This window comes from Dermacentor variabilis, chromosome 1, assembly GCF_050947875.1.
Source record: "Dermacentor variabilis isolate Ectoservices chromosome 1, ASM5094787v1, whole genome shotgun sequence".
In the NCBI taxonomy this organism is placed as follows: Eukaryota; Metazoa; Arthropoda; class Arachnida; order Ixodida; family Ixodidae; genus Dermacentor; species Dermacentor variabilis.
Window position 1 is genome coordinate 219,370,175 of NC_134568.1, and position 27,319 is coordinate 219,397,493.

The 27,319-nt window shown below is 42.0% G+C and overlaps 1 protein-coding gene across 8 annotated transcripts in view; it reads left to right on the forward strand.

Moving 5' to 3' along the window:
- Positions 1-27,319, forward strand: part of AP-1gamma (adaptor protein complex 1, gamma subunit) — a 198,357-nt gene that overhangs the window by 63,943 nt on the left and 107,095 nt on the right. For 7 of the 8 annotated variants that reach the window (XM_075669213.1, XM_075669194.1, XM_075669198.1 and 4 more), the window contains one exon: positions 137-222. In XM_075669213.1, the coding sequence (XP_075525328.1) occupies positions 137-222 (86 nt within the window). The remainder of the gene's footprint in view (positions 1-136; positions 223-27,319) is intronic. The other variant, XM_075669206.1, reaches the window with a different exon arrangement.

A 27,319-nucleotide genomic window follows, 5' to 3' on the forward strand; every position in this document is an offset into this window, starting at 1 on the left:
ATGCAATATTCAATTCGAAATCTACTATTTGGTATTTGCACAGACTTAGAAATTTGTAAGAAATTTGTAAATGCTTTTTACAACTTTAAGGCACAAGTTTTTTATAAATGCTCATTGCAGTATATTTTTCCTGCAGGTGTGCTTATCACAGGGGTCATCCTCATCACAGAAATGTGCGAGAAGAGTCCAGACACATTACAGCACTTCAAGAAAGTGAGAACGGTTTGTTGATGTTATTGTGGACTTTCCTTTTCTTTCTGCTTGCATTGATCTATTTTTGTATCTTTGTGCCCAAAGTTAAAAACAGTGTGATAAAAACATTTCTTAATATAATTCAATGTAGGGTTGTTTCACTTGTAGTGCTATAGTGATGCCTAAAACATTAGGCCCACAAATTTCTGACATAACATTTGTTCATGGCTTCATGACACTTTGTTCTTTTAATCATGCTTAGTGCTTCAGTGATAGATGCATAGGATAAGAATTCTTAAGCAAGTTTTGTTGATGAACATGCTTAGATGCTGTATAAAAAGACCTTCATTAGTTGGTCTGGAGTGTGCCTAATTGGTATTGGCTGTGGCAAGCGTTTATTTAACCTTCCTGCTGCGATGGGTTTAATTACCTCTACATGTAAGTGTTCTAGTGTTGTTCCTATGTGCAGACAGGGCTTTGTGAGCTTATCTGTAATATGAAAGGAAGCAGTATGCCTAAATTCTGAGACCTGGGTCTATAAAACCAAAGTTATTTTAGAAGTTTCACATTTTAATTAGGGGTGTGTGAATATTCGAATATCATCGAATATTATATTTTTAATATTTGTTTTCGATTTGAAAAATAGATATTAGAACATGTTCGAACATTTCGTTGGATACGAATATTCGTATCAAATGGAATATATTGCTGTCTGTGCGAGAGCAAACACGGTTTTAGCATTTGTTTCTATCTAACCTAAGAATATTGGGGTGATTTCGTGCTTAATATTGCGATTATTTCATGCTGCTAGCGAAATTTCGCCTGTAAAGCACACTTAGCCACTTAACGTTTATACTGTGCGGGAAAGCCAGCCTCTCAATAGCAAGCGGCATGGGTTTGTCCCCCTGGACAGTGAGGGCACACTTTTTTTTTTGCAGCCCCACCCTCGATTCTGAGCTTATTGCTTATTGCAAGTGAGATGAGTGATGACTGGCACAGGGTCAAATGCCTCCGAATTCAGCCATTTGATGCGGTATAACGAGGCACAGGCTGGTGAGGACAGCTAGTGAGAATTACTGAATTTTCAAAGTTAACATGAGCCAAATACGTAATGTTTTAGTAAAACGGCTTACTAGTCTAGTTTCTGAACATTGACAATGTAATTGCAATGTTCCAAGATAACAAGTTAGCCCATCTTGCTAATAAATGCATGTGCATATCATTATTTGATATTTGATTCAATATTCGACGCTAAGAATTTGTAATAGAAAATCTTGATGTTCGCATACCCCTAATTTTAATTATAGTTTATGTCATTGCTGTTTGCAATCCATTGTTCTGCTGTCACAAGGTTAGACAATAGTAAGCTCTTCCATCCTAATGTTTGAAAGGGTGGGACAGCTGGGCTAATTTGGCCAAAAAGATACATTTGCAACTTGCTGTTCCAAAACTACACAATTGCCGGAAATTGTGCCTGTACTTCTACAAGCCAGAAAACACAACAGCCTAAAGTTTATGATTTGGCCAGCTTTAGCGGAAATTGATGACCATGTTTTAGGTATTGTTAGTCGAGTGCTGTCAAGTCTCTAGAAAACAATCTTCAAATGTTTACTACGTCAACAAGGTTTTACTTACTGAATGAATTGGCAAATCCTGTTTTTATTTTGCACAAAAGCAGTGTGGAAGCTGCAATTTTCATTATCTCATGACTGATTAGTGCTCTCAGTGGTGAAGGCCTCATGACTTTCTTCACACCGTGGCTACAGTGTGCATATCCAACTGAGATGCACTTTTCACTACCGCATGCACATCCCAATTATTTTTTTGCAAGTGTGCTGGTCATCAACAGTGTCAGTTCATCGCGATGTAGCCAGTGCTCCTAATTCTCAACTTTGCACCGAGTCAAAATGAGATTACTGTTTGCCACAACTACTGCAGATGAAATTGCAGGCGCTATTGAAGTGATCATGGATGGCGACGATGTAGATCTGCAGCATGCGGCCGACGCACGAACCGAGCCAAAATAAAACTACCGTTTGCTGCAACAACTGCAGATGAAAGCACGGTAGCTATCGATACGATCGTGGATGACAACTACGCAGTTTAGAAGGCACTCAGCCACCGCATGCATGAAGTCAAAATGGAACTACTGTTTGCTGCAACCGGAGTGCACGAAACCGTGGTGGCTGTCGATGTGATCATTAATGGCAACTACGCAGTTATAAAGGCACGCGGCCAATGCGGTGTCATGCGTGGTGTTAACACAAGAATAAAGGTTTTAAAGGCACAATTAGGCACGAAGTGTTCAAGCATTGCTGTCATTCACATACAATTTTCGCTGATGACTATGGTTATGCGGACTGCTGCTTCGTTTCGGTTAGACACTAACGCTGTTCTTGCTCTTTTGCATTTCCCATTTGCGGTGCTCTGCGCTCGCCGTGCTGTGAGAGTTGGCTGAATTTATCTATGTGCAGCCAAATGTGTCTTAAATAATGAGAGTTTGATTGCAATAAATAATGTGTATGCCTGCCGAAACCAGAGGACAAGTTCAAATCATCCGATTCTTTTAATTAACAAGGATTAAATTAGGAAGTTTTACTGTAATTGAATATCTTCATACTTATCCTGTGTGAAGATAATTTGTAATACTGAGGTGGCGAAAGTTAACCAAGAGCCCACTACTGTGGCAACCCTTTCTACGGCGACACTGTGAGACTTTGGGACATCAATGAATCGCCTTGTGGTGTTAGTGCATAGTAATGATCATAATGTGCCATGATGTGATCTGCTGACTAGACGAACCATAGAGCATCCTACAATAATTAATACAGTGAACTCTGGCACTGTGGTCGTTAACCATCATGGGAATGATGGTTAGTACACCGACTTGGTGCTATTGTGCTTTATTGGCCTTCATTGTCCTGAATTTCTAAGCAATTTATAATTCTCTGAATGCAGAAGACTCTGTAAACACCCATAATTGCTACTAATTGCAGTGGTTCAGCCTGTCGAGGTGGCCAGATTGAAATGTGCCAAGCGTCTCATTGCACTGGCTTGCCCGTGAGAAATTATTAAAGGTGTTCTGTGCCACTTGTCGATGTATTTGCCTGTGGCATAATGGTTATAATATTGGGCTTCTGTGCTAGAAGTCCTATGTTCGAATCCTGCCTTCAATTTTAATTATGTTTATTTAATTAAGTTATTATTATTATTATTATTATTATTATTATTATTATTATTATTATTATTATTATTATTATTAAATGTATTTTTAATTATTATTTAAATTTATTTATTTAGCCAGAAGCACAAAGTTTAGCAAATCCATGTATTAACCATTGTTCCGATGCTGGCTGAACCACCCACCCCGCTTACACTTCCCATGGACACTAGTGCCAGAGTTCCCTCTGGTAATTGTTGTATGAAACTGTATGAACAGGCTGGTGACAGCATGGGAACACCAGTGTTGCCATACACTTTCTTAAGAAGACCCTACCCGGTGAGTGAAAAAAAAAAAAACCTTACAGCACCTTAAAATGCCTTCACCTTGACCCTCGTTTGATCCTAGACTCCGATTTCTTGTTTAAATAGTTAGCTACAGGGCTGAAAATAAGGAGAAATGTATGTTGACAATAAGAAACGTTTATGACTAAAAAAAAAAAAAACTTTTTCTACAAGTTACATGATGATGATGATGATGATATATATTGTTTTTGGGTGCAAGAGCCAGGGATGGCCAAAACGCGCCATGGTACAATTTATGCCACACATGTGCTTGCCTAGCTGTCCTCTATAGCTAGAAATTGCACATCGCAGAAGCGGCGTTAGCTATTGCTTGTACAAGTGAGGAAACTTAACTGCTTCTGTACCATCTGAAGTGATGCTTTGAGAATTTTAGCAAATACACATGATTATTTTATACATATAGCAAAAGGCACAAGGCCTAATGAGTAGGGGTGTGCAAATACCAAATACTAGATATCAAATTGAATATCGAATTGAATAAAAAAAAAAAGCTGAATATCGAATAACAGAAAATTTAACACCAACATTTATGCTTCTGAATTTTGTGTAAAGACCACAGCGCACTGTGCATACTCAGCAGGCTAATCACATTACAAGAATCTTGCTAGCTATTGGTAACTTAGGTACCTGTGAACCGAGATGTATAACATGTTCTACAATGAATAACTCTTTCCCTACGATGGGGAAAATAGGTGTTTTTTGTTGGTTATGCCAGATTTTTTTTTCTAAAGGAACTACTGCACTTCATATTTGATGTAATACATAAACAAAAGGCAGAATGAATGTACTTTTCATGCATGGACGTTTTATTGATGAGATGTATGTCATAAAAAAGATATAAATTGGCAAAATCAACATTGTGGGATAAAATTGAACAAAGTTTGTAAGGACATGCTTGTATCTACTAATAAAAAGATGTAACATATACAAAATGTATTGCCGTTTAATAAATACTATCTCTGAAAAAAATCTTAATTTTTCATTGAACAGGTATTGCACTACATAAATTTAACTATTTCAGGGTCAATGACGTGGCGGTATATTTGACCGTCAGTGACTGTCAAATATGTGGCGTCGCGAACAAGTTAAAATGGTCGATGCTGTATATTTACAATGCCAAAAAGCACACCTATTTCATAGCTTTTTCTTTCCACACATGTGCTGCCACTATGTGGGAATACAGGGAACTTTTTTCGCGTGCCTCCCTCTCTCGGTTTTCGTTGCATGGTTTGTTTTAGAGCTAGTTTGCTCCGGCGCGTCTATATACTACCACTCGCTCATTGGCGCATGCACGGGCGATGGTTTGGGTTTTGTTCCGCGGGTGGTTTCGGCTTCTTGCGCTCGGGAAACTGATGGCTATCTCATTACTAATCGCTCAAAGGGCAGCCACCTGTTTCTCGCTCGTTTAGTGCTTACAGGGGTGAGCATAGGAAGGATGCCACCATGCATGCATTTCCTTTTCTTTTTTTTGGGGGGGGGGGGGGGGGGAGACTCACAATATCTAATTGCCTCTGGTTGGCGATAAGGTGAACATTAGCAGAAGGCTGTCACACGTTTTCCTTTTTTGATGGGCACACGACGACACAGTTTACTATGCAGTTCCATTACACTATGGACGTAAATATTAGTGTAAGAGCAGGAACATTTGAGACTTGCAAAATATTCTCGTGTGCGCATATTCTAAGCCTTGAATATAACAATGCATCAAACTTTAGTTCTTATAAGTTTATTTCCTTGTTTTATTGTTGTTATTCATGAATAAAGAGTTCATAAATACCAACACAAAATATTTTTTTCTCACTTTACGGTCACCCTAGAAAAATTACGGTAAATTCTTTTTGAAATATGTCCCGCAGAAGAATTGGAATCTGCAATAAAAAAAATCGACCCTGGGCGGTCACATATGGCGAAAAAAATCAACCCTGAAAGGGTTAATTGCAAGCACTGCAGTTTGGCGTGATGGGCTGCGGCCGCCGATGTTCCTGGCTGGCTTGCGTCGTCATCGTTTTCAAAGTCCGACAAAAAGTTGGCATCCTCAAACTCGCTGCTGCTCGATCCATGGATACAATCGGCCGCAAATGCAGCAGAATTGCGAGATCTGCGATCTTTCGAAGTGTGCGCGCTGCTCTCGGAGGCAGCCATTTTTGCTTTCTGCTTTGACGATAACCAAACTTCGGAGCGCATTCAAAAGTCACCACCTGGGGGAAAAAAAAAGTGAACTGCTTAGGAAACTAAACAATAGTTCTCCTCCTTCACATCCGAAAGTGTAGTGTGTCTGTGAGCAGCATGGAAAGTCTCGAAACTGTCGTTTCAAACCATAGTTGGTGGGCTAACGATGCCCAATGGGCACGGTACGGAAAGAGTTAAAGGGAACACCAAATTAGTATGCCAGCACTGATAGCAACTCAGTTCATATATGAAGGTCTGGAAAATATTTTTTATTGATAGAATGTCTGTCGCACAATTATTTTTTCTTTTTCTCCAAGTAAATTTTACTACTACTAGTACTACTGTCAGATAGAATTAAGTGCTTTTTTACCTCTGAAGCTGAAGGAATAGCCAAGTTGTTTTATATACCTATAGGGCTTTCAGTTAAATGGTGAACCATATTATGCCTAACGGCAATCTTTATTGCTTAGAAAGCATAGACAAGCCCACATCAAGCTTCTCCGCTGACGCCAGCACTTGTCATTCCCCTACTGGAACAAGCCGAACTTTCACGGGTGGTCACGCCCATCTCCTCCACTTATCGCTTTGCTAGCTGCACCCCCCTCGCATTCACATTACTGTTTGTTTATTCAATTCACGTGAAAAGGTCAACATTGGTTGAAGAGGGGATGTCTCTTGGATGTCAACAGTGGGCCTTGTCTTCATCGAGACAACTGCACCGGATACTTGATGGAAACATGCAGCCATAAAATTGCTAAGTAGGCGTGTCGAGTATGATGACAGAAGTCGAAATGTTCACGAGAGTGCTTATAAAAAGTGGTACTATTATCCACAGAAGGGGGGAGAGGGGGGTGAAGCTGATTTCACCAAGTGGTAGTAATAGGAAATAGACAAGAGTCCTCATGTGTAAGCAGGGCCTGTCAGCCCCAGGGTCGTAACTTTTTCACAAAAAAGAAGAGGTGTACTGTTTCGGCAATTAAAAAATGAGCAATTGAAATTATTAAAGAATGTTAACAGAAATTGAGTTGTATCATTAGACACATATTTGAACTCATTGCTTTCATTTCACATTTGCTCGACTTCTTGGTGGCCATGGGTTTGATTCCCCTCCATGGAGGCTGCATTCCAAGAGATTTAATGAAAAAAAGAATTGCAGCAGATCCGAATTGGAATCTATATGCAGCGAAGCTTTTTGTGCATAAGAGTAAAAGTCGAAACACGGGGTACACACAGACAGACAGACAGCAGGCATGGTCACGAAACCCGGCAATGTTCGCAAAGAAAAGCTGCGCTTTTAAAAAGATCCTTGTGTACTGTGCTTGAGGTGTGCAGTAAAAAGCACCCAATGGTGCAAATAAATATGAAGGCTTTCACTATGGTGTCCCTCATAGTTAACTTTTCAGCTTCTGGACGTTAAACCCCGCAGTTTAACATAACCTAACACTTTTCAAGCTGCTGTGCACTGGAAGAACAACACAGCTTAATGCCTATTTATCACATGCAGGATAACAGAGAAAAATAGTGTGAATGATCTGTTCATTTAGTGTACATATAGCAAAACAAATATAGTGCACAGAGTGAGAGTAATTAAGTAAGTCCTCCCCACTCTGAAAGTGCAGAATGTAAATTCAACAGGACAGTCATGAGATCAATAAATACCCACAATCACTGCAGACTACTGAGAGTGAACATGATCTCCGGTTGACTCGAATTTTATTTTGAAGCATGAAATTAGCATTAATGTCCTCGTTTGCCTTCATTTTAGGCCACAATTGCAATCATTTCATTAGCTTAAAAATAAAAAATGAACTGAACTCATGCTAATGATTATTTGAGGGTAAAATTACTGTATCAAAACATATTCTGCCTTAGAGACATTTAAAATGTGCTGCAGGCAGAGAAAAGAAAGCTTGACACAGATGTGCATTTCCTTCGCACAAGCAAATTTTTTTTCATGGCCTGCTCTACACCGTCGATGTAACAATGCAGGGCTATCTGTCCTTACGTGAGCTTTCAGCGATGTAAATAATTGCTTAAGCTTGATCCACTTAATAAGTTTAGGTGTCCTTGGACACGAAGAACTTCTGGCAAACTTCACACACACAGTCCGGCACGCGCAGAATAACATGCTTCGGCAGTGCAGTGAAACGTAGGGGGACTGCGTGCTGTACCCCTGGCTCCTGGCTGTAGTAAATTTTTTGGCGTAGGTGGCATCTGCAACTGGCGCCACAGGGCCCCGTACAGCGCTGTGGTTGTCTGTTGCTTTCCCGTTTTCTTCCAGAAAACCAGAAGGTTTTTCCATCTTTATGGCAGGTGGTGTTTGAAGGTCAAAAGCAGGGAATGCGCACCGCGTCACTTGGCACCACTCCACATGGCCATCGGCATTGCGCGCGCCGACCGTGGTCAATGCCAACACTACAGAGTTCTCAAATCGGGAGGCCCACGACATGTTCGTGCGACGTCCCCCCCTCCCCGCCCTTTCTTTTTGTCTGTGAGTGCTGTGAATAGATACTGTGTTGATTCAGTCTGAAACCGTAACTGGAGACACCCGACGACGTGTCTCCAGTTAGGCCTAATGGGCTTGACAGTATGTTCAATGGTGTGGCTGTGACGGAAATTCGCCACTGGCTGATGTGATAACAGGCTGCAAACTGCCACGGAAAGCTTTTCGCTAAGATGTTCCTATGGGTGGCTCATCAGGGATAGTTCGCAAAATCACGCATACGGGTTAGATTGACGGCTGTTGAAGCGGCATTCACGTTCACGGTCGACCAGCTGGCAACTACCGTGAGCATGCTTGCCAAATTCATCTATGTGCTTGCATGTGGTTGGAAAGCACCTATGAATGGCATTCGGAACCCAGCTTCCTCCTGTTGACGCGAATTTTATTTTGAAGCATGAAATTGCCATAAGTGTCTACATGCGTGAACAGTGAACTCAAGTATTCGATGCAATCAGCATGCCTTTTGGCTACTAATTGGCCTGGTCTTCACACATGCTCCCGTGCTTTTTGCGCACATTGATTTTGTTGTTCCCTCTGTTCGCATAGTGTTAACGTTTCCTAAGGTGACTATTTGGGCATGTTGGTAAGACTTGAATGCAGCTTTATGTGCATAAGACTTGCACAAAGAAGAGGCTAAGACACGAGCGTGCTTGTGTGGGTGGTCTGTACTGGTGTGGCTTAGCCTCTCTTGTGCCCATAAAGCTGCATTAATCATTTATATCAGTCCGGTCAACCTGGTCAAACCTCGTACCGATAGACATTGCGCCCCATGGGAACGCTGCACCCGTCAAGACACCGTCCATGGCCGGGTCATGCACCGAAAGTACCAATATTTGAAAAATCGAATATTCGAGAAATCGAATATTATATATTCATATGGTGATTGAATTATTTGAACGTTCTCTATACGATTCAAAATCAAATATCTGAGTATTCCCACACTCCTACCACAGTCTACTCTCGTTACAATAGACCCTGATAATCCCTCAAAAAACGACCGTTTTATCTGAAATCCGTAATATTTGATACGCCTCATTTCCGAAACTTTGGTCGCAATGTCTAACAACGTTATTGCCCGAAAGGCGATGCATCGATTGCGATAGCAAATTATTAGACAGCTGTGCGAAGTAAGGATAGTAGTTTTATCAGCCGTATTAAGTTTTAAAGATTCGCTTACTAACTAAATCAACAAGCACGGTGTCATGCGCGCAGAGGTAAACATTGTAAGAGTTGGGGTCAGGCATGTCAAAAGGGGTAGCAGGCCCATGCTGTCGTCCGACTCTTCCACACTGAGGATGTTGCTGAAGGGAGTAACATGTTCTCATCGAAAACTAGGAGTACTGGATTTATTTACAATATCTACATGAGCGGAAAACATTACGTCTCATCAGTCTAGCATGACAGAATTTAAGCACACTGAGGAGTCGAAAAAGTTTGCTTAAACCCCCTCTGTCCTCCCAAGATCCCTAGGCCAGGGAAAACTGCTGCCCTAACTTTGTCCACTCGGGGTGTCCAAAGTCGTCGAAGGACAAGCGTTGAGGGGGAGGGTTCACACAATCACTCCCGCACCTTTTTTTCACTGACCACACAGCTTTGTAGACTGGGACTGTTGTGCTTGACTCAAGATCGTGCTACCTTGGTTCCTGGGATGACTCTGCCATTAGCTGGAGCCTCTGTCAAACGACAGTGGCAGTTACCGGAGTCTGTGAGGAAACGCCGTAGAACACCCTTTTCCAGGAGTTTCTTGCTCCCATTGATCCGTGATAGTGACAGTGAACCAACAAACAACACTCGATCTGCTAAGTGTGTCTCGCCTTGCTGGCACTGCTGGTCTGTCCGAGGGGGATGCATTGTTAGCGTCACAAAGCGATTCGCTGCAGTGGGGCAGGAGAGGCTAGAAAGTCATTACCCTTACTGGCTGATCGTAACAACGTGGACACATCTTGCTCGATGACCGTGGAAAGTCGCTGTCAAAACGTTGGAACACGGCAGCTACAGCGAGCGAATTGACCTTCGTGATGTCTCTCGCTTCAATGCGGACTAATTAAATGCCGAAAGCGCAGCACATCCGAACCTACCGGCACTGGGCGCACTTTGTCCACATCGCAGATCGCTTTTAAGATACAGCACCCGTGCCAGTAAGCACTTTTTCCTCATCGCAGATCACTTTCAAGATACAGTTTCCGTGCGGCCATGCTGTAAGCAGCAGCTGCTGGAGTAGAACCCACTCTCCCTCACCTCCCCCCCTTGCCTCGTGTGTGAAAGAAGACCGCGCGCATCCTCCCCGCCTTCCTCCCTCGCACACGCGATATTGAGCCGTGATCCCTGGCTGACCCTCGCAAGTCAGTTGTCAGCCCCTGTTGACACAGCAAAAGTACATTTTATACGGCCGATTTTGAAAAAAACTGCCACAAATTTCGTCCGCTCTAGCCGATAGTCCGTTGTAGCCCGATCAGTTAAAAGCGAACTTCGTTGCAGTAATAAAATAGGGAGAACAAACTAAGGTTGAAATATGCTCCATTATATTCCAAAGTCTGTTATACGCGGGTCTGTTGTAATGAGCATATACTGTAATAAGAGATTAATTTTTATTTTGAAAAATATACTGTCTTGCTCATGTTTATGAACAGATCACAAAAGCAGAAATATCTGTTCAAGCTTTGCTAAAATGCAAGCAGTTGTCTCAAATACAAGCAAATGTTTCTTGTACTCTAGACTTTCATTAATGTGGCTCCAGCTAATTCAATTTTTCAGTTAATTTGATCTTGACTGAAGGTCCTGGCCGGTGCCCATACATCTTTAGGGGCGAAGTTTTGTCATTTCACTCCTGAAATTGGCCCTTACTGGATAACTTGAGCTTGACTGGTTGGCAAAAATGTGCCTCACCTAAATATGGTAACTAATCATCACCATGTAAGCGGTCCTAGGAGACAGCGAATGCATCGAAGACTCATTATTGCCCACAGAAGGCACCTGTTTTTGGCCTACCTTAGGAAGATTTCCAAGCAGCAACAGCAGCATCTAAAAATGAATGAATGCAGTATTTTCTAGTTTCTAAAACTTCGGTGTTTTTTTCAACAAAATGGCTCCAAAAATTGCCAGCACGTAGCAGTCGGAGAGCCAGTGTTGTTGCCATTGTCATCACAAGGTGGCAACAAAACAAGTTCTTGTGTGATATGGCAATGACAACACGCCACTTTCAGTCTTTGATTGGAAAAGCTCGTTCAAAAGTACTTTTGCATGCTAAGCTAGCTAGCTGCAACAGTCATGTCAGGTGTTTTAAGTGTCCTTAAACATTGTATGTGGCATAAGACAAACTGGTCAAGGGGGTGGGCTAGTTATGGGCCGCAATCTGGTTTGTGATTGTTCTGGAGTAGTCAAGGATATTAAATAGACCTTACAGATGATAAATGATCCATACACAGTGATAAAGGGCTGTCTTATAGTGACAACTATGTACATAAAGTGTAAATAAACTTCGATTCTGTGAAGATAAACTATGCTGGTTTAATTTTTTTCCAGTTTCCAGAATTGGAGGTATGCTACATTTTACTTGTTAAAAAATTCGGTGTGCATTGAATTTCCAGTTTGTTTAGTGCTACTCTCATTTGTGTGTTAGTTTTCTCCTTTGAACCCATACAAGCTGTGTACATGATAGATTGGGGGACATGTTAGAATCGTGCAAATACTGTGGATTCTCATTAATTCGAACCCACTTAATTCAAACTAATGTTATGTTCCTGTTTAAATGTGTATTACAATGGGCAAGAATGCCTGGTAATTTGAACTGGTAAGCTTTTCAGACAGTTAATTCGTAAGAATCACTCTGCCGATTGTGCTCTCACGTGGCAGTACCTTCTACCCGGCAATGTTGCCACATGCTGGCTCCTCCTCCCATGTCCTCTTGCAAGTACCATTTTTTGGCACGTGTAACTCGCACGAAAATTTTTTTCAATTGAGCAGTAAAGTTGGGGTACGGCTTATATGTGAATTTTGCCCCAAGGTCTGGCTTCATAGTGGCAAAAGTTGTGCCTAGAAATGTGGATTTTCTGGAGCACCTGCTGGCGCTGCTGTGAAGCCACACTTTTGGAACTCTTCACTCATGCTAGCTCAGTGCACACACGTCACCTAATGCAGCACTGCATGTAAGTCCACCATCCAAATAAGCTTCTTTAATTCGTATTGAAATTTGACTGTACTACTGCCAAATGAAGCAGTGGTGTGCTTGTGCATTTTTTTCTGCCTCTTTTTTATATTTGACCATAATTATCAATTTTGTCGGTCCCTTCACAATGGAAGTCAGTTGTATTTTATTTAAGTTGTTCCTCGTGGATCTGTTGTTACATTTGACAAGCTTTTTGCCAGGCTGTTTCATCAGCAGACGAGCTTACCATGGTATATGAGTGGGCATGGCTTGTTTCCAGGGGCCAGAAGTCATTTCTTTGTTTGAATTTTCAGTTGACAGTTACAGTAAAACCTTGGATGATTTCATTCATTCATTCACAAAACTTTATTAGAGTCCTGAAGCCCTGTCTTTTCAGGCCGAGGCAGGCCGCGTCAACGTCAGCACCGTCAGGCCGAGCCTTATGGCGCCATTGTGGACCCTCTGGAAAGCCCTTAGTTGATCTTGATATGAAGAGCTTGATATCATCTTGTGCCAGTACAACCATTTTTCTTCGGGCTCGGTGAGAGTCGTGGGTCAGCCCGCCAGCATGTGTCTGACGTCAATGATGCCATCGCACATGTTACATTCTTTCCTAATTTCTCTTTCGGGGTGAATTTTATTTATGAAATATGGAGTGGGGTACGTCCTGGTTTGCAGTAAACGTAGCGTGACTGCCTGTGCCCTGTTCAACTTCACGTGTGGCAGTGGGAATTGCCTACACCCTAAGTAGTAATATTTAGTGATGTCGTTGTAAGTTAGTAAATGATCTTTATGCTCCCCGAAATGGTAGTGGGCGTCGGTTCGGTTCTGACCTGCACGGCAAGCAAGTCCTCGTGCCAGGTCGTTCGTCACCTCGTTGAGGTTGAGCCGAGTCTTGTCCACTTGTCCCATATGTGCAGGAAACCATCGGATTTCAGTTTTGATAATTTCGACCTTGTCGATAATTTTAGCCGCAGTCCCAGCGACATAGCCTTTGTCAAAGCTCTTAATTGCTGCTTTGGAATCGCTATAAACGAAAGACCATTTACGGTTCCTGATGGCTAGAGCAATCGCGGCTTGCTCCGCCACCGTGGAATCCTTAGTGAAGATGGTCATGGCGTCCCCTACCTCGCCCTGGCGGTCGACCACCACGGCCATGTAGGCCTTTTTTGCCTTTGACCCAGGCAGCGTCTACGAGGGCCGCCTGATGTCCTAACTGTTCAATTTCTTTCAACAAAGCTTTCGCTCTCGCTTTTCTCCTGCTAACATTGTGTTCCGGGTGCATGTTTCTCGGGAGGGGGGTGGTTCTGATCGCGCCTCTAAGGTTTGCGCTCAATTCTACCTCAGATTCCTTCGGGTTCATCGATCTATTGGGGTCTGTCCCTATCGCTTTGAGTATAAGCCTGCCTGCCCGCGTTTTTGTCAGTCTTTCCTGCTGCGCCATCTGTCACGCTTCTGCCATCTCTTCTGTCGTATTGTGTACGCCTAAGTTCATGAGCTTCGCGTTCGAGGTGCTGATGGGTATACCTAGGGTAGCCTCGACTAACTTTCTCATCATAGTGTTGAGCTTGTTTAGCTCGGCCTGCGACCATTTAAATAAACCTGCCACGTAGGTGAAGTGACAGAGAGCGAAGGCGTGCACTAGCCTTAGAGCGCTGTCCTCACCCAGGCCTCTGTGTCTGTTGCTGATTCTCCTTAGTAACCTGATGACTTGGTCCGTCTTGTTTGAAATGTATTGAATGGCATTGAGGTTGGCAACTCCCGCTGCTATGTGGAAGCCTAAAACTCTAATCTTTTCGACCTGCTTGATCGCGGATCCGTCGTGACAGCGTAAGATAATCTTGGGTTGCTCCCTGGGAACGTAGCTCCTGGGTCTTCGACCCCTGCCCCGATGTTTTAGGACCAAAAGCTCCGATTTTGATCACAGTTTATTTGAAAGTTTGGCTAATTCATGGAATTTGTGCAGTCCCGTAATTTGCTATGTGAAATATATAAGATAATTTGAAAACCCAGTATGCTTTCACCTAAATAATTCGTAGTTTCTGGTTGTGGCCTGCAAAATGGTATGTTGCGATGCGCTTCTGGCTTAGGATATCTTGGAGGCAGTGTCAGAAATGTGGGGGTCATGACCTGTTCCGGTTCCTGTACTTGTTTCTATCTAGTAATGTTGATTGCTCCTGACGCAGTACATAGATGCATGGCTTTCGAGGTCGGATTCTAAGAGAGCCGTTGGTGGGACTGCGATTCAGGCACCATTGATCGAGCAAGCGCTAGATTCTGTTATCTGGGTTCTGATAAACCTTGCAGCTGTGTGAAATGCCTATGTTGCGTGGCATTGTGCGTTAATTTTGAGTGCTTCCACCCACTACAAAGAAGTGTCAGTATCATCATCATCATCATCATCATCAATAAATGTGGCGCTCTTGCTTTTTGGTTCGATTTTTTTTTTTCTAGTGTAAGTGCCCACTGTTGCCAGGTTTTTTCCACTGCTGGTGTGTTGAGTGTGTGTGATTCTCCACTGCATGAAAAATTTTGGCCATGTGCGCATTTTTGCTAGTGTATGAAGACGGGTGTTTGGAGCGACAGACTAGGCCAACTAGGCTTTGCCAACTACTTGAATGTAGAAGCAAACATGCAGACATCGTACGCTAACATGCAAGACAAATTCACCGACAGTAGCCACGTTCACGTGGATACGATTGAGGCATATCGTAATAACTTGCTGTGTTGCATATTACCCATACACCACCGTTCACATGAATGTGCATTTTGTGTCCCAGCAAGCTAACCCCACCTAGGGTCACATTTAAAAGCTAGTGCGCTCACTTGAGACAAACCTGCTTTTGTTGTCGCATAGTGAAATGCACCGAAAGTACCTGTATGGTGTTGGCCACATTCTGTCCTATCATTACGGATTGTCCATTCTGTCCTTGAACAGTCCACAGCTTTGTTGAGTGTAGCAGTGGTGACTGAGATGCGCATGATTTGTGGGCTGGAGATAATGACTATTAGTGTAGTGAACTACCGAACCAAGTAATCCCGCATCAATGATTACTTTGAGTAGTCCGGCTTCTTGGAAAATGAACATGTCATGCTTGTGTTGCAGTTTTGCCCTTCATTTTCCAGGTTTTTTTCTTCTTTTGGGGAATTTTTAAAACCTGCCTTGGTGAAGTTTTTTTTTGCGGTTTGGCGGATTCGAATTAAAGAAGTTTCGGTGTATAGTGAAAATGAGTACCAGCTGCTCTGTGTGCGACATACTACCACATAACAAAATTTAATTGGCATGAACCTGTTATTTTCAAAATTTTGGTGTTATTGAAGTGAAACTACATACTTCCAATTCTCATTAATTATTTGTAATGTTTACAAATTTGGATTAGTTTTACGGCTTTACGAAGGTTGCATCAAGTCTTCTGAAAAATAAATTCTGTTCACAAAAAAGATTTCCTCGTTGGGCTCCAAACTTTTCGTTGTAAGTTTTTTTTATAGTGAAAGGATGCCAAAGGGTTACTTGCTTTGTGCAAGTTTTTGTAGCAGGCAAAATCAGCAACAATTTGCTGGTAAAGTCACTGTTATTTAACCCTTTGAGGCTCAATTTTTTTCGCCATATGCGACCGCCCAGGGTCGATTTATTTTATTGCAGATTCCGATTATTCTTAGCGACTTATTTTGAAAAAAAAAATTACCGTAATTTTTCTAAGGTGACCGTAAAGTGAGGAAAAAATATTTTGCATTGGTATATATGCACTCTTCATTCATGAATAACAACAATAAAAAAAGGAAATAAACTTATCAGAATTAAAAATTTGATGCATTTTTATGCACATAGTTCAAGGCTTTGAAAATCCGCACACGAGGATATTTCGCAAGCCTCAAATGTTCCTGCTCTTACACTAATATGTACATCCATAACGTAATCGAATTGCTTAGGTGCGCGCACTCAAGAAAACTGTTTGGTTGTGTGCGCATCAAAAAAAGCAACACATGTGACAAACTTCCGCTAATCTTCATCTTATTGCCAACCAGCTAGGGCAATTAGTTTTTGCGAGTCTTAAAAAAAAAAAGAGAAAGAAACGGAAACGCATGCACGGTGGCATCCTTCCTATGCGCACCCCTGTGACCACTAAACGAGCGAGAAACAAGCGGTTGCCCTTTGAGTGATTAGGAACAAGATAGCCATCACTTTTGCAAGCGCAAAAAGCCGATACCGCCCGCGAAACAATATCCAAACGGCCGCCCGCACGCGCGCCAATGCGCGAGCGGTAGCATATAGACGCGCGGGAGCAAACTAGCACTAAAACAAACCATGCAACGAAAGCAGAGAGACGGAGGCGCGCTAAAAAAATTCCCTGTATCCCCACATAGTGGCAGCACATGACAGAAAAGAAAAAGTTAGGAAATTGGCTCGCTTTCTAAACGTACAGACGGCGCCGTAAATATACGGCATCGACCAATTTTGGACTTGTTCGTGCCGCCGTATATTTACACGTCATTGACTGTCAAAGGGTTAAAAACTGTGTGTCTTGTCAGTCTCTGAATTTCTAGGTTTGCTGCTGCTTGTGTGCTGCATCTGAAGGTAAAAGAGTGTTAATGAAGTGTGTACGTCTCCCTCAAAAGGCATGTGCTCAGAGGAAGCTTGGAAGAAGGGGTGGGGAGAAAAAGAAAGAAACGAAACACTTTTGTGCGCACAAGACTACCCTCCCTCACCCCCTCCCTTCTCGTTGTGTAATTTTACGAATTTTAAAGTTCACAGGTTGACAGGTATTGAACTAACTTTTAGAATTTAGACACGTGCTACTCTAAATGTTCACTTAAAGGGGACCTGAATCACTTTTTATAGAAGAAGGGAAATGCATTTGAAGGTAAAGTAGGCTATTTCAGAAATACTTAGCTGCAAGAAGTACTTCAATGCGTTCAGAAGAAGCGGGAGTTATTGGCAGTCAAACACAGCCTTCGCGGTGCTTCCACTCCTTCGTCAATGCCTTGCACTTCAAAGGCTATGGTGGAGTTGGACGTGTGCACAACACTACTCCACTTTCTAAATGTCACCATGGCGTGCAGTTTAATTTTGATTTTGGATGTTAACGTAGATGCCACTACTTCTGATTTTGGTGCCTATGCCGAGCCAGAGGACTCGTCGTGGCACCCTGCGGTGGCTGTGGTATTTACGCTACGTAGCAGACCATGGCTACATGTCACTGTAGTGCATATTTTTGCTTTGCGCATGTCAGGGTTTGAGTGTGTGCTCATGCTCATATACTATAATCTGACCATGCTACGTGGTGCGGACCGGCTTTGTCCTTCACCAGCTTGACTGATAGATTGTAGCCACATCCAACTTGCACATTTTTGAAGCGCTGTCAATTAGTCTGCCAAAATGTCTAACCAGGAGCGGCTAGGAGTGAGCGCGTGCTGGCAAGCATGCGTGTGGTCTGACCTTAAGTTTCATGTGGTTCGAGGCTAGTTGAGCGTTCAAAACTAGTCGAAATTAGTGACACCCGCTAGCTACAACACCGATAAGCAGTGTGGCCAAAGTTTAATTTCTGCATGGGCTGCCACGGCCGAGCATGAGCTCGGCTTTTTCTGGAAGTGTGCAATTATTGTCAAAATTCGGATGCACATTTTCGCTTACTTCAGCCTGTTTATTTAACTTCATCAACAAATGTACACACTTACAGCCAAAAAAGGAACAGTAGGAAGACACTGATCCAAACACCCTTCTTGATTGACCTCAGCTATTGGCCAATAGCAGCCGCATACGGGAATCCGTTTTATTACAGAATAAAGCGTCCAGATGAGAGTGCGGAGCAGGCTTCTGTGGAAAAGAGCATTTCAGAGATAGGTGACTTCACGCTCTGCTTGCAAGCTCCATGTGCCGTGTACGACAGCAAAGCTTGGCTGAGAGGGTCACAGCAGCGTATGCTATCTGCAGACGTTTTTTCACCATGCCTGAGGGGTGGTTCAGGACCCCTTTAGTAGTTGAGTACAATTCCAGCCAACTTCCATGAAGTTTGCACATGTACAGTTAAACCTTGGTATAATGGAAGTCGTAAACATCAGCACTCAGTTCATTACGTCAAAATTTTTATACATGAATTGCCTTGAATTTCGGCCTAAATATTTAAGAAATTTTCAGAAATTGTCTGTGCACGGGCTGTACACCTATTAGCCTAGCACTCATCTTGTTGGCATCAGAGCCACTGCGTGCAATTCTGAATGCTTGTGTTTTGCACATGGACCTCAAGCTTCGTACGTAGTGTACAGTTGCCATCAAAAGTTGGGGACCATGGCACTAGCAAAAGATTAAAATATATTGAAGCGCAGCTCCGTGGCCTGGAATTCGTTTAGTACATTGTATTGGTCAAACGCCCTCATACACGTGCACTATTGATTTCAGCTGGAATGCCGAGGCTGCGAAAAACCAATAAAAAGTTGTGGCACCTTTGGCCCCCAAACTTTTGATTGCGACTGTACATGTTTGTGCAGTGAGCTTTCGTCGCTCTTGCACCACTGTCACCTAATTTGCAGTGTGTGGTGCCCATGATTTAACCATATGAATGCTCATGCCCAATGTACAATTTCCATTTACTAATGCCTTGGCCTTCCTTTGCAGTAGTGGTAAAATTTCGTCAACTTAAAATTGCAGATAAACAACTTTGTTATGTTGAGGCTAAAAAAAAGTGGCATTCTAGTGTTGTCAAAATTTTGAAAAGTAAGACAGTTTGTTCTATTGAGAATTTCATTAAAGTTTGTTACATCGAGGTTTAATGTACTATTCATATTTGGAATGTCATTTACGTTGCCATTGTGTTAAAAAACCGTGCAATGTGTTCCAGAGTAATTAGGCTTTTCTGGAAGCTAGTTAATGGACATTTTGTTCGAAGTCTGGACAAGAAAGCAGCAACTATATTATGATCAACATGATGAGGTTTGAGGGGCACTTTACCTATCCCACCCCAGTTGTCTCAAGCACTACAGGCCACTTTGCCCAGTCCTGCTGACAGCTGTCTTCATCTCCAACTGCATTGGCAATGCAAAGAATTGGCGTAATTTTTTATTCTACTGGTAACTCGTAGTGAAGAACTGGCAATGAAAAGAACTCAATTTGCAGAAATTACATCATACCGTAAGAAAAATGGCATTTGGTTAGAAGTAGCCAGTTGAGTAGTCACTGGCGGCATGTGTACAAACACCTTGTATTCATGGCACATTTATTAGCACACTAAATATTGCTGGCACAAATACCTCGTATGATATGACTTTGTTCAGCAATCTGAAATGGTAAGCTGTCATTAGTTGTGTTGCCATTACAAGTGTCCCCTTGTCTGTCTATAGTGTGCATATTCCTTTTGGTTATGCTTTCTACCAACTATTGCCATATAGTTCACCTGTGCCAAGTAAAGCCTTTTACAATATCCAGCAGTCTTTAGTCTCGGTTGCTGAAAAATCCACAATTTTTTGCGAGTTGGTGACATGCAGCATGTTTTTCTGTTGAGCCCAGAAGCCATATGCATTTTAAAAATATTTATTATGATGTAGACATCCTTAAAAACACTACAAGTATGACTCATAGATTTATTTTAAAAATCGTACATGATTATATTGTGAACAGCCTTAATTTCATGAGATTAACATTGAGTGGTGCACGGTGGCTGTGTTTCAAATTTGGCTTTGACACGCCTTGTTTGCTCAGTGGCTTTGGTGTTACAATGCTAAGCACGAGGTTGCAGGATCAAAATCCCGGCCATGGCGGCCGCATTTCGATGGGGGTGGAATGCAAAAACACCCGTGCACTTACATTTAGGTGCACGTTAAAGAACCCCAGGTGGTCAAAATTAATCCGTAGTCCCCCACTATGGCATTCCTCATAATAAAATCGTGGTTTTCACATGTAAAACCTCATAATTCTTAAATTTGGCTTTGTAAGTAAGCAGTTCTGAGGAAAAAAGGCTCTGCCAAGCTGCATATTATTGTTCACGGGTCTGATCACCAGGAAGATTCTCCACTTTGACAGGTTTGGCCCAGTGGTTGAAAATTGTTTTCTTCTACAGATATTTGGAATGTTGAGAGATTTATATGGTGAGCGAGAGTAGCATCACTAAAATAATCGCACCAAGCTGAGCTGGATTTCGTAACTTGCTGGCATTATTTTATTTGCGAAGCCCTTTTCATTCTAAGAACTTAAATCAGTGTTTCAGTTTAGCTCCTTCAGCTTAACTATCTAGCATGTTGGAGGGTAGTGACAATGAGTTCCTTAAAGATATAATTTTGCACACACAAAAATTGTGAACTTTCATGTTTCTATATTTTGCCTTTTCATGTTCTTTTAGTACTGTTTTTCTGAAATGGCAAATGTAATTAAAAATTTATGTGCATATTATCATTGAAGTGTATGATATCAGTGTCTTATGGAGTTAAAAGTTGCTTTCATGCCTCTTTTGGAGTCTCTACTTCTGGTTACTGTGGTGCAAGTGGTTAATCGGTTCTTTAGTCTAAAAGGGGGACGAAAGGGCTGCCACTGACAGTGGTGTCTTCTTTTCCCTTTTGCTCCCTTCACCTGTTTTTACTCCTGTTTCATCCCTGAACAACTCCCGTTGCCATTGTGTCGGGAACAGTACAACGAGGTATCGCTTTTTACAACTTGCTCCTCCCTTGTCCTTTTTGTATAAATGCCTTGGGCTTTTCTGTTTCTCTGGCTCCTCTTCTGAACTTTTGATGTGCCCGCTCGCATTGTTGGCATGTGTCCTTTTGTAACAATTTCCCACTCTCACAACTCTTGGTGTTGCTATATGGGGTGGTGGGCCACCAAATGGCACCACTACCCCATCACTGATGAGGTTTCGTAAAGCCAGACCACACATACACTTGCTGATGTGGACAAGCTTGTGTCCGTGTTCCCACATGTGCGAAAAATGATGTGGCACAGCTTGCACACGTCAAAGCTCAGCACGATCCCGGCAATCAGCTCCTCTCTGATATGCTGCTCTCTGGCTGCCTCGTGTTGGCATGTGGGCCTGGCTACGCAGCTATGGTGGGTTACAATCAACTCTTAGGAAGAAAGATTTATGTCATGCGAGAAAGTTTTTTTCCTTTTTGCTCTTAGCTAACAGCTCCAAAAATGAAACAATTTTGTTTATAAATATTGAAGCATTTTGAAACGCTCAATAACAAGTACGAAATGGCATCTGCCAAGGCGTTTGTGAGTGAGCCCAGTGAGTGTGCAGTCGCATCTATCTTGTAGATGCAAACTGCCATTCCTTACAGGGTGCAGCAGGCGCAAGGCGCGTAGACGTGACCTTGCGTGAGTTGGCAAGTGTACATGTGATCTGGCCTTTATTCCACAGGCCCAGCTTATTAGTGCGAGTTAAAGAAATTGTACTCAATAGCCATTGTGTTTAATTGTGTGAAATAGTAAGTAAAAAAAGAGGTGAGGGTTTTGATAAGATCAAAGAAAATGCAGTCAGTCTTTTGAGTGACGTTGCAGGCTCCCGGCTGCATGTATGGCATTATATTTATGACACTATTGCCTAGCAGTAAGTTTACCATGTTCAGAAGGTGTTGCAGGGATCCTTTAAAGGTGTTCCCTGGATAATAGGAAAGACATCTGTCATGTTGTGAGATCGGGAATTGAGCAATGAGCATTTTGCTGTTGTGCATGACAGCTTGAGCTATATTTGTAGCTTTACAGGGACATGCATTTGTTAGATGCAGCAGTGGAGGATTTATTTTCTTGTATGTCTTGGGGGAGTGGCCAGTCATCCCGCTGTTAATGATTATGAAGCTGCATGTTGAATGAAAGTTTTTGGTAATTTCCTTTCCCAGAGGTTGCTGGGGGAAAAGCATATGATTTGTTTCTTTGCATGATTCATAAAGGTAATACCATTGCTATAAGGTGCACAACACATACGCATGAGTATGATAGACAAGCAAGTGCAGGGCTGACTTGCATCTTAATTTTTCTCCTCTTGTGCTTGTGTTTTTTGTGCTCTTACTGTTCATTACATGTTGGTAACTAACTAGACGAAATACGCTTGCTGCATAAATCTTGAATATTGCTAGTGTAACATATACAGCTGAAAGTCGGGCTAGTTGGTTCTCCGTTACGTGCGTTATAAGAATTTCAGTCAGTGTCTTCCTTTTCGCTTGCTTCCTTCTTTAGTGCTTTTTTTTGCTTGAAATTCATATAATGCACTAAGTCTAACATAGCCTAGTCGATACTTCCATAACAATGGTATTAAATGTGAATTCAAGTGGTTTCCTCTCCTTATAAAAGTATTGTTTGCAAAAGTTCAATACATATTGCAGTTGCTTGTCATAATTAGGATTTAGTGTTGTTTTGACCAAAAATGGTATTATACCTAGGCTTCTGCATTTTTCATGTTTATTCTGAGGCAGAATTGGAAGGGTTTTCTCCAAGTTAATTTTTTCCGCTGTAATTAGTTTTTTTTTTCCTTCTATTATTCACCTTTTACATTTCACCCACACACCAGAGGCAGCCGTTATTGCAAAAAAGAAAGGAGGGGTGAGTGGGTGGCACTATATATGTGCAGGGAAAGTTTTTTTTTTAATTTACAATCTGCATTTATAATAGCAGAAGGATTTATTGTCATAACTATTTACTGTAATATACACATGCATACTTTCCAGTGTCATTGAGGCATGCTCTTTTCAATTTACAGAACAAGACAATGACAACACTATTTAAATGTTCGCACTAGATACAAGGCCATGAAATCCAGCAGCGCAGTACATGAAAGCATGGGCCAGTTTTGGGAATGCATTCTCCAGAAAACTAGAGGCTCAATAATTTCTTCAGCATATAGTTGATATTCTGAGAACTCTCTTGGCATCAAAACAGGGCCACGCTCCAATAGCAAAACAGCAGAAAACAAGTACTCAGATGTGTCAAACACTGTTGGCAGTTCTGCTTCCATGTTTAAGTAAACAATCTGAGTGCAGTACCATATTTCTTGCTGGTGTAGTGCAATTCGTGCAAGATGTTTCCCTACACAGAATGGCTCCACATTTCTGCAACAACATCTAGCAGGCTCATGTTGGGTTGAACGTAATTCCTTTGGAAAATGTGTATTCAGGGAAGAGCCAACTGAAGACTCCACAAGCACCACAATCTTGCATGTGGCCCCTTGATGACAATCTAAAATTGTGCAGCTGTCTGCTACCATGAAAGTTCTATATCGTAAATAAAAATAACTGTTATAATGTTACTGTGCTAAAATTCTACTGGGCTCTTCATATGTTCAAAACTGCGCTTTGGGTCTTTTCCGACCCCATTTCATTTATATTAGATTGGTTTAAGCCTGTTATTGCATTAGTAGGAACGGGCTTTTCCCTCTATTTATTTAATTTCTTTTATGTCACATGAGGGAGCAGACTTCGAAAAGGGGCTGATATGCAGATACAAGTTACTGGAAAAAGCCAGTAATGCATTACAAATGCAAGTTTCTGGATACAGTAACTAGTTACCAGTAATGCTTGTAGCTTGTTTTGCTCAAGACTGGCCCTTAGCATCTGTTATGCATCGCTTGAAAGTATGCATGATCCTATCATTGGGCAATGAGTGATATGCACAGGACTCCCGAGGGGTAGGGCACCCAATGGGGTAACGGAATAATCACTGTGGAGGGTGGCCATAGCATCCTTTATCACTAGTCTTGTTATACTGCTGTGAGCCAGTCCTTAAAGGGTCCCTAAAATATTAATCTCGAAAATTTGTTAGGTAGTACCAGCTGCTTACCAGTGTACAATGAACACACAGCCACAAGAATTTCACAAAATGATGCATTAATAGCAAAGTTACAGATGTTTGATGGGCGACTATGTGGCCTTTGTGGTTTCTCGCTCTTCTTCGCTACCCTCCTCATAGGCACTGTCTCCTACCAACTTTGTGCAGCGCAATAAATGCTGTGGGTTGCGTCAAGAATGGCTTTTCCATTATCGGTTGACCAATTGATAAATTTTACCTTGGTGGTGTCAATTAGTGGCTTCCCAGCGATGTGTAGCGCTTTCATGTTGGCCCAAGATGATCACAGGATTCTGTATTCAATACACATGTTTATTTAAAATGTCAAAATGTCAATGGTGGATTAGGGGCCCTTTAAAGTGATGCTTTTCTATCTATAGTGCCTCCAGGTTTCTGAGCCATCTTTTCAGTCGGCAGTGGCTGAAAGCTCATCAGATTATATCAGCCCCTCGTCTGAATTGGCCTTTTTTTTCTGGTGGGCTGGGTCTTTCCTTCACTGCACCAGATTGCAAAATACTGAAAGTTCACATACTCTTAATTTGGTGGATACAAGTCATCCTGGAGAAACCTGTCTGCTACTTAAACAATGCATTTGTGAGTGAATTCAACTGCTTGGAAGTGTATAAAGTCAACTGTCACCAGGATACTGCTTGCAAATGAATTCCAGCTTTTGGTCTTCATATTCAGTCAAACAGCACAGAGCCTACAGAATTACATTTTCCATGAAAGTCAGCACTTTCACACTTCTCTAAAATCATAAATGGTGCTGTTTTGCCAAACCAGCTACACTGCTGAGTTGACAACCACACCCACACTCTACTGCTGCAACTTCGCACTGCCCTATGCCAATGCCACTGACTTTTACACTCTTCTGTGCTGTGCATGTAGCACACTGGGCCTTGGACAAAAGTTGCATGCTAGCCATAATGGAATGCTAACAGCACAGCGCCTGGCGTGCATGAGGGAAGGGTGCTCCAATATGGGCTTAGTTGTCTAACTTTGGCCACAATAAACTGCTGCACATGCACAGTCAAGGGGTTTTACCATGTTCTGGCACCCATAGAGTTTTCTGCAAAAGTTACTAGAGGGAAACATGGTGCTCGTGTCTATGGGAGCAGAAAGCATGTTCAGCCATCATGGTTAGTACATGGATTTGCCTAAACTTTGTCCTTCAGGTTTCAAATGCCATTTGTTACCTTGAAAATTGATCATATTTGACAAACTATTGCATCATAAGGGCAACAATTTACGATGATTATGCATGTGTACAGACTAATTGCCTTCCCGCATTAAGAAAGATGTGATTGGAAGTATAGGTCAAATAAAGGTAGGTAAAGCTTAATGAATAAAGTCATACATGAAGCCACGAGCATGAATATTAAACAAATCAGTGTACCGTCATTCCCATGTTTGCAGAACGATTGCCGCACCAGAGCTCCCTCTAGTAACTTTAGTAGGAAACTCTGTGTGGGGACGAAATTTTATAATGACCAGTTTAGATTTTCATTCTTTTTTCCCCTCATCATGACTCAAATGAAGCTGCATCGCCATTATCACTGGGTTTTGCGCTCAATGCAACTAATAATAATGGAAAATGAAGTGAGTTATTAAAAAATAAAACCTCTGAGCCAATATTTTTTAACATTCCGTCTGGTATTTCATTGTTTATTTCTTATGTGGAGCGCTGAGCAGCTGATTCTACTGATAACGGCAGTGTGGTGGCGTACGAGTCATGTTCGAGTCCGTTATGAAGGACAGAACGAATAGAAAATGAAATAGGACATTGGAAAATTCAGCCCCCTGCCAATGTTCTCAGCGGTCACAGGCTTATCGACACTTTGTGCACTATTGTTTGGTAATGAGCGTTGTACAAAATAAGAGGCTCGCACCGATCCAATGGCGCGCTCACAAAATGTTTTAAGACCTGTCACACCGAAACTTATATCCACATTAATATTGACAAGTCATAGCTGCAGAAAGCAGTCATCTCACTGACCAAGATGTGGCGGAAACTTGGTCTTGGGCAATGCAGTGCGAGTTTCTGCATTGGCTTACTTAGTGGTTCCTAATAGCACCTCCCACTTTGTAACAAAGTAATGGATATAAAAAAAAATTTTCGCTCCCACTTCACTTCTATTATAGCAAGGTTTTAACTATGACGCATGGAAAAATTGGAGCCTAGTGTCCAATTGATAAAGTTTAAGGGAATTCGTCACTAGGAAATTTGTTGTTCTGAAAGGAACTGCTGAAATAGTTTGTGTTCCCTCACTCTCCACATCTTGTGTGTTGCGTGCATGTGGAAGTCATGCAGGATGGTGGGCATAGCAAGCAGTTTTGTTTTCATATAATAGGAGGTGTGCGATATATATATCTATATGTATATGTACACAAGCCTGAGACACCATTCGGCACATAGGATGATGTACCATTTGACTGACCTGCTTGCAAATATTAAACTTGCTGACTAAAATAATATAATCAATATCTTTACCAACCAGCCCACTGACAACGAAATAACCAGGAGACATAATTAGTTGTTTAAAATGCCCTTATTTGAATTGAGAAATGCATGTCACATCCTTGCTGCTCTGTGAATAAGGCTGCAAGGCCCTCACCATTCTGGAGTTGTTGCATGCAGGTTTTCCTGACATGTTGCAAGTAGTGTATCACTTGTGTGCATTGAGGAGCAAATGAGAGTATTGGATTTATTCTCTACCACAATGCTTGTAAATAAAAATTTTCATAGTCTATTTGATGATTTCACATTCAGAAAATGTATGCAAAGAAAGCTGGTGCCATGTGCGAGGGTCAATCAAGTCTTTGCCCCAATTTTTTATCAGCCAAAATAAGGTACGTACAGGTAATTACAAATATATGTACTATTCTACGTCCCTTGCACTATTTTTCCATATAGTCCCCACGTCGGTTCAAACATTTGTCCCATCGCAGCACTAAATTTGAGGTGCCCCTGTCGTCAGTCAGCAATGCACACGGCCTCCCCAAACACTCATTGTCATGCAAGTCT